This window comes from Trematomus bernacchii, unplaced genomic scaffold (genome assembly GCF_902827165.1).
Source record: "Trematomus bernacchii unplaced genomic scaffold, fTreBer1.1, whole genome shotgun sequence".
Lineage (NCBI taxonomy): Eukaryota > Metazoa > Chordata > Actinopteri > Perciformes > Nototheniidae > Trematomus > Trematomus bernacchii.
In genome coordinates this window covers 1533236-1547758 of record NW_022987821.1, presented here as the reverse complement: position 1 = coordinate 1547758, position 14523 = coordinate 1533236, and the positions used below count along the sequence as shown (strand labels likewise).

Sequence of the window (14523 nt, the reverse complement as noted above, 5' to 3'; positions counted from 1 at the left end):
GGGGGGGGGGCAAAAAGCCAGCTGGAAACAACTCCAAAAACCCTGTCTGTTAATGAACACCTCAGCCTGTCCAATTCTATTCTGACAAATGATGATGTTTCAGATTGACTTTGAAATAAACACATATATGATAATGTTACTGTGTGATATGTTGTATGAAAATGCGCCTGCATCTGTTCCGGGCTTCACTGTAATTAGACGACAGCGATGCAGATCCGTCTCACGCGGGGCACCATACAGCGTACAAAGATTACCTTCACAGGGCGATGGCAAGATGGTTTCAAAAGCAACAATTTCTTTTCTTTTTTCAACATCAAATTAGAGGCCAGCCGGTGGTTTTGGCACAGTCTTGGTAGGAGTGAAGGAGCAAGGGAGGGGGGTAACGGCATTTAGCGGAGACCCCCATATGTTCCTACCCAATTCACTGTCAATCACTTGAAAGGCTTCAGAAAAAGAAGTGATAGGAGCCCGCACCACAACCACTGCCACGAGGCGACATGACTTTTTCTCATCGTAACTTTCGGCTACATGGGCACATTCCTGCCCGGGGGAATGTGCTTCGAGTGGGGAACAAGTGATACGCCTGCGCCGACCCATCCTCAGAGAGTAGCCAGGAATCCATTTAAGAAGGGGGGGGGGGACACACACAAGGGGGTCAAGAGCGAACGAGAAAGAGGGCAGCTGCTGAATTCATGTCTCGATGGACACAAGGGGATGATAAGGGAAAGATGAGGGTTAAAGCGTGTAGGACAAAATATAGACGGTGGCATGAAACCAAAAGTCCTTTAAATTGGTGGCAGCAAGAGTGGAAAAACCAAAGAGATATATGGTGAAGGAGCAAGAGGGGGGCTTCAATGAGGAGGGAGGGGCCGCTGTGGAACAGGAGCCCCCTCTCATCAGTCAGTGGGCCCTCTTCAGCACCTGTCCCCCGCTGCCTTCCTGAGGCCCGTCAGCTCCAGCCATTTCACTGCTGACAGACTAATGCCCCTACACAAGCTGTGGGCTTCAAGCATGCTGACCGGAGAGGAGGGGGGGCGGGGAGGGGTATACGAGAGGGGGGGTCAGAGGGTGGAGGGAGTAGAAATGCAGGGGTAAGAGAGGGAGTGAGATAAACTGGTGTTATTATAATAAAGAAACAATACTATTTGTATCACATTTCTAGGACTTCCTGCTTGAAGAAGAACTAGAAGAGTAAATTAAGATGTAAAAATTAACAAAGTAAATAAATAGAAAACATGAAACTTATCGCCCTATTATAGTATTCTTGGTTATAAAAATGGTTTTAGTCCAACATTGTGGCATTACATATTTGCAAATGAGGGGCTATTGCAGGTGGTAAGTGTTTAGTGAAACTGTGGCAGGGACCCTTTTAGGTAAAGGCAGGACAGGAGTTGTTGACTAAGTAGCATTTAGTCTTACCCATGCCTGTGGGACCCCCGGGAGCGTCCGGAGTAGTAGGAATAGCCGGAGTAGGTGGACTCTGTGTCCATGGCGACGCAGTGCTGTCCAGGCAGAGGAACCTTGTGCGCGGTGCGGTCGAGCTACAGGCGGTCAGCGGGCTGATCAGGAGGCTGACAGGGGGGGAGAGCGGTCCGCAGTCAGGCTGGAAAGCGACCCTGGGGGCGCCCGGTGTGGAAACATCAACCTGGAGGGCGAGACGGAGAGGAAATCTGAATTTAAAATGTGAAATGTCAAGGAGACCTGCCCACAGGAGGGGCCGACAAGACCGTGACAGTGTCTGACATGGAAAAAAACGTTCAAATCAATCAAGTCTCAAGGTTTAAAGTGCGCTGTTCTGGCAACACACTTGCAGTGACAACAGTGTTATATGCAGCTCTCAGGAGGGTACAGCTGAGCGTTCAGCATAAAAGAAACACTGCTACCGTGAAGGAGCAATTTGCTCTTATTCCCACGCGGCTGACAACTGTTGTTCAGAGGCAGTTTAAAGTCTCTGACACACAGCGAACTGTTTAAGCCTGACTCTGACAAGCTCAGAGAAGAGTGTGGTGGAGATAAAAGCCTGTAAGATGGAGGTGCTGCCAGATTGTGAGCGAAGCAGGGACTCACAGATAAAGGTGTCCTCCTTCTACCTACATGTGGTTACTTTTAATAAACTGTTGATTGCATCAGTAATAATGCATTACTGCGCTCCGGAGCCTGTCACAGCAGAAATGCTCAGAGGATGGCAGGTCTGAAAGTGAAAACATGAATTGCTTGTGGCTAGGACATGCTTCATTTGAAAATAATGGAAGTCTATCATCGAAGCGTTACGTGATGTCTGTGCAAACGCTTCTACACAACCCAAGGATGTGTTTGTTAAGATTGATTATTATCTTTTTCAGCCGTGCAGAGACATTGTAACGTGGAAATAACATGTTATGAATTGATTAGTCAATCCCCAGAAATCTAATCTACATGTGTCTGCTAACCAAGGACAGTGTACAATTCACCTCAATGTAAGCTAATGAATACATTCATATGTGTAGTCCTGGGCATGTTATCTTGTCCTATTTCAAATCATTGATGTACTGTTTTAATCATTTACTGCTGGCTGGTTACAGTGTCGCCAAGAGTTACTTCTTCTTTCTCTATTTTATATCTGCAACAGCATATTAGGGCCATTGTAAGAACAAATAAATATGGATTAGAGGTATTATTCCAAGAAAGAAACTACAAGGAAACTCAGATCATCTATTTGCATTGGTATTTACAATTGGAGAGTGAGCCGTCAACTGTAAATCAAAATGTATTGATGCTTTTATCCACTAATAACTCTGTGATTGCATGCATTATTATTAGTGGCTGTTACAGGGGGATTGCTGATTGGACTACATTAAGTCATTTCCAGTAAAAATCAAGCTGCATTCTTTCCCCCAGAGGATAATCGTGCAGATGCAGGACCCACTTAAGCGTCAAATCCTTTCCTAATAGCAGTAAAAAGCCACGGACTAATAACATGTAGGGTCCCTGGAGCAGGTGGGGGGGCTTCCAGACTGCATTAAGAGGAAATGGTGCATGTAGTAGAGCGCACTCGATTTGCTAGGGTCAGACTAAGTGTGCAGAGATGAATTATGGGACAAAGTAAAAGATGAGAGCTGTTGGAAGGAGATACATGTGGCTCAAAAGAGTCCCATTTAAAGCACACATGTGATTAACTGCACAAAGGGAGAGAAGTGAGTCATGCGTATAGCTTGAGGCAGGCTGTAAACACTCCTATAATACCTGCACACACACACAAACACACACACACAGCTTCTCAAAGAGCTTTGGGTGAGGTGAACAATGTGAAGTGTGAAATACAAATGGATGTTAAAAACACCTTATTCAACTTCCCTGCACATATGGACTCTGATCCAGCACGCCTACACTTGGCATTACAATTCCATAAATCCTATGAAGAGGAGGACAGCTGATATTAACCAGAGGGCTCTCCTTTGAAGTGACAGCATGTTTAAGGGTCTCATTCTACAGTATTAGAGTGAACACATCCCTATTTCTCTGCATCTATCATCCAGTGCTTTAAATACTTTCATACCACCACTTTGTCCTGACATGGTCTGAAGCTGCTCCCAATCGAAACCTGCTCTGAAACTCTCCTTCAGACAGGTTTACTGCTGATTTATGACTCCAGTCGCCCTACAGGTGGTGAAAACCGCCCACTAGACATCCTATCTGCATTCAGGAAGAAGACTCCCTTCAGATCCCTTCTGAAACTGCAATCTTTATCAGAGGGAAACACACTTCACTGGGTCCAGAAATACACTCACAAGACATGTAGTATGACCCAGTTCTGTGGTGCCGGCACATCTGTGTGTATGTGCAAGTCAGACGACTGACACGCTTTGAAGGTTGTGCAACTGAATATTTTGATGTGCTGGTTGTGCAAATCATTTGAAAAGCCTGAATCATCCTCACAAGGTGACAAATCCTTCCTTAACTCTGCTGCTGCTGCTCATCTCGCACAACACGCAGAGTGAAGCAGGGTTTTCCTAAGAACGTGGTTTTACTCTACTGTCGATTAAGTCAACCAATGGATTACTCATCCAAGTGTATGCTGTTAGTCTACTTTCTTTAGTCAATGGCATCTCCAGTTTTCCTCCAAGATGTAAAAATGACTCAAACTAATATACTTTCTTGTTATCTGACTCATTTCCATATGAAAGTCTTAAGTCTGACTCAGGGGTCTCAAAGCTCAAACGGCCTTTACACAAGTACACATGCAAAGCACAGCACAAACTAGGGATTTGCATATCTGGGGTCTTATAATAATGGATTCTGGGTCTGGCCCCTGATACAGCTACAGGTGGTTGGAGAACCATCTGTTTGCTTTAAAGGGACCAAGATAGAAGTGGCCAGACACTGCTAATGCTGTACTGCAGGAATTTACCAGATGAATAATGACTGCTAAGCAAGCTGGGCGCAATCACAGAGGCATTTCCATCACCTGTTTTAATCCTCTTAAAAGCAAGGGCCCGCGGCTAAAGGAGGGATTAATACGGTTAAATGAGGGCCTGGTCCAGGTTCAGTCAAAGGGCAGCTCGGCTTAAAACTCATCGATTATTCCCTGTTTCTGTGCGTTTCCTCGCTAAATCTGGAGTCTCCCACTTGTTCAGATACGTCCCGCTGAGCACTACACTCCTCACTAGCACTAGAGGAAGGCTCTGAGGTCTATGTTGAAGTGAAACACGATCCGAGGGCGTTCTCACATGTGGTTTCTCTCTTTGCCGTGCCAGAGAAAATTGGTAAGCGGAACCACTTCAAGTTTTAAGGGGAGTCCGGCGCTGAAACAGGAATCCCCCAACGGTGGTAGGGAGGAGGAGGGGGGGGGGGGGCCTGGCAGGTTCTTCACAGTAATCTAAGCCCCCCCCGCTGAGCCGCCGGCTTGTCTGTTTGTCCTGGCAAACACTGGCAACTAGGAGCGAAGAGGAGGAAGGGCTACAGCAAGCATGAAGGGAAGGGTCTCACAAGACCGTTTTATTCGGTGTGTGAAAATATGAATCATGTTTAGTACTGTGTGCCAAACTTCAGGATGTGAAAACAACTACAAATGCCTTTTGAAAACCCACAAGCTAACAGGTGTAACAACCTGTGCATAGACTCGAGGAACTCAAGGGTAAACATCCAGAGGCATAAACTGTGAGCAAACAGCGGTGCGTAAACAGCCCAAGAATGTACTTTCATGTCAGAGAGAGGAGCTGGAGCAGAGTTACTCCGGAGCCACAAGACATCTGCTGTCAGCCGCCGTAAACCCATCAGCTCTGATCCGCTGCACCATAACATCACGTATGATACATCAGTCCGTCATCAACTGCTGGAGATTTTGATGGATATACTGACGCTTTGACAACCTATGTAGTGTAAGCTCACAATCAGCATTCATCTCTTCTCTCTTTTTTGGACAATAGGGCTGATTTGGAAAATGTCTGGAGCTTCAAACTGACCTTTCTGAAGCAGTTAGGGAAGGAAGAGTCACAACCTCCTGGATGTACTGACCCTATAGCACAGGGACAAACCTTGAAAGGGAGTCTGTGAAGTTAGTGAAGCAGTGAGACTGAACCTCTAAAGACCACTGATTATAGAGTAGAACTTCTAGTGGCAAATTAAGCATCTAATGAACCAGATCAGATGATCCCCTATGTTTTCATTCGTACCCTCCTTTCAGACGAGATGTTCTTGCGTCCTTTCCGCAGAATAAAAGTGAAAAGCCCCCTGTAGCTCATTCACACTCAGCGGTGATTGATCCTCAAATCCCACAGCCTTTTATGGCACGCCTTTGATTTCCTACACTGCTTTCTTCACTGATCCGCTATGGAAACAACCGTTTTTCTTCAGTAGAATAATCATAAACCACAGCCAAAACAATAAATAAATATTCTGTGATTTGACCTGACTTTTGAAATAATCTTCTAAAAAATATCTGTTAATCATAGAAATGATAAATAATTAGAAACTAGCCATACTGACACTTCTCCCCATCGCCTCATCCCACCCTGCGTAACCATGATGCCCTCTGCCTCCATCATCACCGTGATAACACCTCTCCTCACGCCATAATTGAAGAAAATAAGCTAATGATATCACTTCAGGTCGAGGAGGCAACTCCATGCCAGGCCACGCTGGGAAATTACAGCGAGACACTTTGGAAGTCTGACCGGTCACAAGTTGCTGTCCATGACTGAGCAAATGAGACTCATTCATTCTGAGGAATTCAATCAACATTCCTGAGAGTCATAGTATTTAACCTCTCAGATCGGAGAAACAGCAGCAGAACCACAGACTATTATTTATCATTATCATTTAAAGAGGTCGTGGTTATTATATCTGCTTATAAATAGCATCATTAGCATGTCAACTCTGTGTTGGTTACAAACTGCTGTCTGCTCTCAATAACAGGTATGTGTGATTAACGATGACTCACACCTTTATGCTTCGTTCACACTTGGCCTTTACCTGTTGCATTTTTCTGCTGGTGTTACTAGGCAACCACAATGATCTGATCCTGAGTCAGTGAGTAAACTGACTCATGGGTTGTTATAAACCTGGGGTGTTTAATACTATGGGACCTACTCAGACAGAATAAAGAGAAATGTGGTTGATCAATCACAACAGAGCCGGCCATAGGGCCCCTTTAAGAAGTTTAACTCATACTGGATGTAAAAATGTGTGTATCCATGTCTCTGTGTTCAGATTCAATTGAGAAAAATTTGTTTGTTAGTCACGTGACAAGAAAGGCACCATAGAATATTGATGAACTGCATAAAAATATTGACTTTTTTGCTGTCAAAATTACCTTATAATCTATCGAGCAAGTCACAAGAACATGCTCTTCATAGCTGGAGTGGAATAGCAATGAGTTAACAGACGACGGCAAGAAACAATTAACTGACATATTTCCTATCAAGGGATTAACATTTCTCAACTTTTTCCCTCTATACAGCACTGAGAACAAGCCAGAGGCTAAGACGTCCGACTGTTGACCTTTCCATGAAATGGAGATAATGTTTATTAGAATCACCATGGCAACATAAAGGCTGTTGTAGTTGACTGACATCTTGCCTTACCAGCTAATGCGGCACTATGCACTGCAGACAGAAGAGATGTGACTGGAATAACTCTGTCCAACTAAAGTTCATTGTAGAACATATTCACCCTGCATATTATATCATTATTAATAACTGATATTAACACACATGTTGTGAGCTCTGTAAGCCAGAAACACACTCGTGTAGCACGCCACGCTCAAACACACCCTCACATCTGAGAGCTCTTGACAGGTGTCATCATCGCCATCGATATTCTCTGCAGCTGTTATGCAAAATAATTCTGTTAGGAAAAGTGAATAAGAATCCATAAACTCTAACATTAGGGTAATCCAGAACATACATGTCTTCATGATAATGAGGCTGTTGCATAATTTAAAGAGAGGAAGAACAGTTGTTGTCACCATTTAATGTCGGTCTGGCTCTCACAATGTCACACTGCTCCCATGCAGCTTTAGCTAAGACAGCTACAAGGATGTCTGATACAGTGTGCATTCCTACTGCAATGTGATATTTAGTTATAAATACCTTTGTCATCTGTTACAAATATGTTTATTGAGGTAATGATAAAACCTTCCTTGTTTTCTGGCATAAGTTGAAAATCTATAGTTACTAAATGGAACTATTTTGACACTGATGCCGAACATTTCATCTCAATGTGATGTTTTGTTCTTACCTCTGTATTATAAAATGGTAAATACAATATATTTTGGTTTTGGACAGTTTGAAAGACAAAACGTATTCTTTTAAAAATGTATATTTGGCTTTTGAAGGGCTTATTTCTTCTATCTTGACATTTTGTTGATAAAGCACATGTTAATTGCATAATAATAGTCAAGAACAAATATCATGAGCCCAACACAACAAACGCCTATGTAATCATTTTCATTTCTGTCAATTGACATCAGAAGTGGGTCAATAAAACAGAGCAGATATCCAATCTTAACAGTCAAACAAAAAGGAAGACTTTCATAAGCCTAGGCCCGAGACCATAGACTGTATATAGCCTAGATAGAGAAGCGAATACACGTCTGTCTATAATCTCTAATTTCTCTGTCTGTAGGAGCTCCAGAGCAGGTTTCCCTGCCCAGCCCCTACCTGACCCGTCAGGCAGGCGAACCTAGCGGCAGGAAACTCCCTGGTATCACCGTGGCCTCTGAAGCCCCCCCTCATGCACCCCCCTAACATCAATATATTATATGTGAGACTACTTGAAACACCAAACCACGTTATAGCGGTTTTAAACGGGTGTTCCGTGTTTTCTGGATAAATGGCAGAGCTACAATGTATCCCTCCGCGTCAACTCCGCCGCCGCAGGTTACAGTTTACAGCTGAGCTGCGGTGCACCACGGGGGTATTGCGGATCCAGTCAACCGTATGCAACATAGTTGACTTTTTTACTGTCTCGCAGTAGCTGTCTGACTTTCTGGTTGAAAGAGGAGCCATAAACCGACACACCGACTATGTAACAAACTCGAAACATTAACAAATACGGTTAAGTTCCCCAGTCAGTTTGTGATCGCAGTTTGAGGGCATTCACATGAAGTTGAAAGCATTCCCTTTCATACAGGTAGCAAAGACAGCTAGGGCGTGTTCCCTAGCCTTTCTTTAAAAACACGCTTTCAGACTAACACTGAGCAACAGCCTTTGTTCTGTAGAAATAAAAATAAGAAGGCTCGGTAACCTACATTTAATAGGCTTTAAGAATCAGGACATTATAACACGTAAGACAGAGCTTCACACACTACTGAGCTCGCACTATGATCTGCAGAATACATATGACTGACACTGCGTTATTGGATCATAACTCACCCTTTATCGCTGGAGATATCATTCCAGTGGTTGATCATTTATCCAGAGGTTATTAAATAGTTTGCCCCAGAGCGCACGCTAGGCTGGCTGCAGTAGGAAGCAGCCCTCAGTGACCGGAGGAATCACCCTGGCAGTCAGGAATTTCACAGGGGGCAGTGCTTCAGCATATGGGCTGCAGTGCGGACACATGCCGCTAGGAGGCGTCTATAACACGTGAAGCCACTGCCAATATTACAAACGGGTCTGGTTAATTACAGTAGTGTTTGGTATAGAGGGGCACGAGAGATTCTGTGCGCACCAATACAAGTCCAAATGATGAGTAGTTTGACTTATTTATTTATCATATGTTCTTACTGCATAGGCTACAATAAATGTAATGATACTGCCTTATAATGATAATGTCTTTCCATAGTGCTTTTCTACAAAAAAGTTACAAATACATATCATTCAAAATGTATAGTTGCATGCTATAGTATGGGTTCTGCCTTTTTGTATTTACAGATGTAATATCATTGTTATTATTTGTTGATCTGTTTTATAGATTCTTTGCATCATATTTCATTTTATTTGTATGAAAAGAAAACGTCTCAAACAGTGAAAACAGCTTTATAGTGTTCTGCAAAATAAAGCTCAAGGTAAGCCAACACGTTTATACTCATCTAAATAAAAACACTAATTTGATAACTCTAAATAAATAATTTAATAAATAAATGTCCACATACTGTACATACACAAGTGCACACGGGTTCATGACCTAAACCCATAAACAACCTCTTTCCTCTGGTCCTGTTCTTGTCGTGTTCCAGCATGCAAGAAAAGTATTTTGACCTATGACTAGTATGTCTATGAAAAAATACAATTCCATGCATGTCACTACTGATTGATCAATATCTCCAAATCACTAGAAACTACTTGACGAATCAGCATGTCTCTTTAAAGAAGCAGATGGGCACTAAGTTGACAGGACAGTGGTGTTGCCTCAACAAGAATTAGATTTGCCTTACAGATGTCACACATGTCAACGACAACAATTTGACATCGATCAATAAACTGTTGATGCCATGGAAACAACGTCTTCTGTCTGCTCTACAATGAAGACACCGGTTCAGAACACAAAGCCTATAGAAGTACTAGGTTTACTTTTAACAGAGGTTTCTCAAATATTTAGACAAAAAAACTATCATTCTCTGATCTAGCCATGCAAAGAGAGTGTTTTGGTCACAGCTCATGAAGCTGAACAAGGTAAACAGTGATATAACACTCACTCACTCAAAGCAGAACACAACAGAGCAGAGATAACAATCTGGCCTGGACACAGCCAGTGACAGAGACACAAAGAAGCCTCTGAGGCCTTCAGGCACACTCTTAAAAGGGAAAGCAAACCAATGTCCAATTTCTCTGTCAGATAATAAATGAGAACGCTGATCCTCTCTTATAAAATGTAGGGGTTTGAGCACCACAGCAGTCTGGAAGCTGCACCCTGATTGGCTGACACTTGGTATTAAATCAGAATTCTAAGAAACGTGCTGTACAATGTACACACTTTGATTTTCTTTCAAGCGATCACACACACATAACAAATCATGCATATGCACAATAGTCACAATTTCCAGTGCACCTGTATCTTGTTAAATAAAGGTCCCAACAATCAATTAAAAAGATATATCCCCAGCGATTGATTTGACATTACTCTGCTGTTTCTGCCATTGTGTTGGCAGACAAAGGGGTCTCACACCAGTTCATTCACACTCCTAACACATGGAAGTTCAAACCACAAGGCAACAGATGCCTCCAGCAATTACACGGCTGTATATGAATCAATATTTTGTCCTCCTTTGAACTGCATTGTTGCCCCCGACAAACACACACATGCACACACACACACTTCACACACATGCCCTGAGATATATCTCATCCCCTCCAGAACACAATGGAGGTCATGACTGGGACACGACCCCATGGAGAGAAGAATAAACACTGATGCCGTGTCAAGGAGGGGGGAGGGGGGAGTGTTTATTTCAATATTTCTGCATACACACATGTATTGAAAGGTTAACAAATACATAAATGTACTTATACTTACTTCTTAAAGCTCACTTTTTTTAAATTGCTATTATGATTTTTTTTTAAATATTTTAATTGCATTTTACTCTTACATATTACAAAGTGTTTTTTTCTGTGTGTATAAAATGTGTTCTGTTTTCATGTGAAAGCACTTTGAAACTCTCTCTGAAAGGTGCTATATTAATAACATCTATTATTCATATATTTGTTATACTTATACTCTCTCAGAATATGAATATAAGCTGTCAAGCATCCTAGTTTGAGATGAGTGCACCACCATGTGGCTCTTTTTCACTATTACATGAGTTCAAACTTAATTTGCTGTATTTTATACCTCAAATGTTAAAACAATCAAAGCTTAAGACAGAGTGTGTTTTAACTGTAAATCCTTTTTTGTTCAGAAGTAGCATCTAATTATGAGATTATTTCTTTTTGGTCATAATGAAAAGGAAAATAGAGTAGACTTATTTCATTGCAAGTAATCCTGACAGTTCTTTCTCACATATAACACAGTAATTAAAAAAAAGACGAATGTATATCATGAATGAAACTGCACTGAAAAAACTGAAACGTGACTAACTAAATGTATTCTGTCAACATATTTCACATAACTGTATCAGGTTAGTTGAAAGCAATAATATTAAGTTGAACCTAATATTTTTTTATTCAAACTTAATATTACTGCTTTCAACTAACCTAATACAGTTATGTGACAAAATACATTTAATTAAAGCCAATGTTTCAGTTCTTTCAGTGTATGTATTTGCTCCGAACTTTAAAGCAGTACAATAGTATATCGATATTCTGGGTTTTGATCGTTTGCTAATTTGCAATGGCCTTAATATGCCAAGCAATATAAACAGTCAAGAGTTGGAAGTAACAATTAAAAAGGAGAAGTTTTCATTTAAATAATTTTAAAGTCAATATGGCATCTACACGTTAACAAAAGAGGCGTGTGTGAATCAATCAGCTGCTCTGAAATCAGATTACAAAGGCATCGCGAGCTCCCTCAGAGGAACGCGCGTCATATGTCACTCTTTCACGTGCATTCAAAGCAGCAAGCGCGCGCAGATGGCCCCTATTGAAAAGGCAAGGTGGGGGCCCCGAGATCAATTCAATTTGGTGTCCGGAAGATGGATGGATCCCTCCCCGAAGACACGGAGTTTATGAGTTTACAGGGGCTTTTGGTAAATAGGGGAGAAAAATGAACCCGTGTAAAAATGAAGACGAAGTGGGAAGAGATCAGTTTATGAGACCCCCACACACACTTACACACACATATATTCAGTGTACAGCTGTGCAAATGGGATATTTTCCCGGGAAAAGCCACTTTACAGTCAGCCAGATGAGATTGTATGTTCAGGGGCCAATTACATTCAGTGTTTGATAAATAAGCTTTAAAGGGCCAATCCAAGTAGGTGCATGTATGCCGCTTACAGTTAAGGGTGGGATGTGGAATGACATTTAAAATAAATATATATGTAAATGCATAGGTTTCATATAAAGGTGCACATCGAGACTGGACTGGCGTGTGAACGTCTGAAACAAAATGTCACCGCAGCAAAAGTAGGCGTAAAAAAATGATAGTAAACTTCAGTCTATTATGAATAGTCTTCTGTTTGTGTAGGCTGCTATAAAAAAATAAATACTACCATTTAAAAGGAACATATACATAGAACCAACATAAACTGTATTATGACAATAAAAGTCACAATGAGCAAGGCTGGATTAACAAAAACAGGGAAATGATCCGGGCCCCAGACCCTCGAGGCCCTCAAGGTTGATCCGTTATGGCAATATGTTTTTGGTTTTTCAATTCGTGAGGTAACGTGTATGACTGAAGTTCGATATTACCTGAAATGCTGCAGGCCTCAAAGCAGTTCTTCCATCTAAGCGTGATCCATAAGGGCCACAGCATATTTTGCCAAGCATGTTGAGCTGCAAATAATGTGAGGACAAAAGAAAAGTTAAATACAAAATGTGCAATTCAATTGTTAGGATGAGAAAACTCACCTATTCCAACGTCCCAAATGTGTTTTTCTGTGGTTATCTTTGTATTTTGATGGCAAACTAAATATCTTGGACTGTTTGACAAGCAAAACAAGACGCTTAAAAACGACAAAATAGAGCTTGGATAGTTGCTATTTGCTGATATTGTATAGACCATCTGATTAATTGGTCAATTAAGACAATTATTTTATGCAATAATGACTAAATGTTTTGAAATTGAGTTAGATAAGCAAATCATTCATTTTGGAGTCATTAAAACAGGGGATTAAAGTTGAGATAATGTCTTTATGTTTCTTTAATTGCAAATCTACATCTTGGCTGTGGCCCCTTTGACAGGAAAAGGGGACAGCAGGGTGTTGAATAAACTCCGTCCTGACTCACGGTGACTCACAAGCGCTGAGGCGACCACAACAAAGGCCAACAATTGGATTTAAAGATCTTAACCAAATTGAAACCCAATGAATATCAGTGTTTTAACTGGGCAGATTGGGCCGTGTGCCGGGCCTAATGCATGCACACACCTCCTGACAGGCCGGGTACAGATGGTCCGAGCGTGAGTCTGAATGAGAGGGGGACCATCCGCGCTGCTGACGCATTGTGGGGGGACGTCGTCTTCAATACAGCACTTAATGAGAACAGACTGACTCTTTCTCCCTCCCCTCCCCTTCTCCATCCTCCGACCATTCTCCTCTCCCCCTCCTCTCCCTCTGATTCTCCACTTCTCCTCTCCTCTGCCCATTTCCATCTGTTTGGAGACAAAGGGCCACGAGCCAGCTCGAGCCCCGGGACCCTGCTGGTGAAGGAGGCAGGAATAATACGGCCCATCCCGGGGGCTGCATTTCAACACATGGACCAGGCTTTGTACTTCTGCTGCACGAGCACCCTTCATGCTGCACACACACTTAGGGATGTGCACGCTTCACCTACAAACACACACCTCTATGAGGGAGAAAAGATGGGGCGGGGGGTTGCAATATTAACGGGGGAGTTCTCCCCTTGAACATGAACACTTTCATAATATGTGAAGAATAAAAGCCAGGGCGCAAAAATGAGGCAGCACCAAAAGCCCCAAGTGTTGTTCTCGTACTGTGAACATATGGCTGTTTGTTGTCATACTCTCCCTCCCTGTCCAATTTACACAGAGCTAGTGAGCCCTCAGAATTAAATGTGTGTGTGTGTGTGTGTGTGTGTGTGTGTGTGTGTGTGTGTGTGTGTGTGTGTGTGTGTGTACCTGAATGATGATGAGGAGGATGCCCTGACGCTGATAATGGCCGCTGTATAATCCCCTGCTGTCTGCACACACCTCTTGACATATGGTCACTCCTTGGCCTCCACCATTACATAAACCCACAGTGCATAATGGTGGGGGTGGGGGGGGGGGGGATGTTTTGGTGAAACATGGTACTTTCTCACGCACACACACACACACATGCAGCGGCCACACTGTCAGCCAGGCTGTTCGCCGCCCTCAGCAGTTTGGGCTTCGCCTGTCACTTTCCTCTCCCCTGCCCCTTCTGGGGGTTTGTAAAGAATAAATTGAAGAGGACTCGTGCTACGGAAGCTTTTGGGATGAGGAGCACAAATGGCCTTGTAGTGC

General features: G+C 42.6%; 1 protein-coding gene across 2 annotated transcripts in view; it reads right to left on the bottom strand.

Moving 5' to 3' along the window:
* LOC117498975 (vang-like protein 1) overlaps positions 1-9004 on the bottom strand; it is a 37949-nt gene extending 28945 nt beyond the window's left edge. For both annotated transcript variants that reach the window (XM_034151196.1, XM_034151197.1), the window contains exons 1-2: positions 8853-9004; positions 1420-1645 (exon numbers count right to left, since the gene is read on the bottom strand). In XM_034151196.1, the coding sequence (XP_034007087.1) occupies positions 1420-1490 (71 nt within the window). In that variant the 5' untranslated portion in view covers positions 1491-1645; positions 8853-9004. The remainder of the gene's footprint in view (positions 1-1419; positions 1646-8852) is intronic.
* Positions 9005-14523: the final 5519 nt, after the last annotated feature.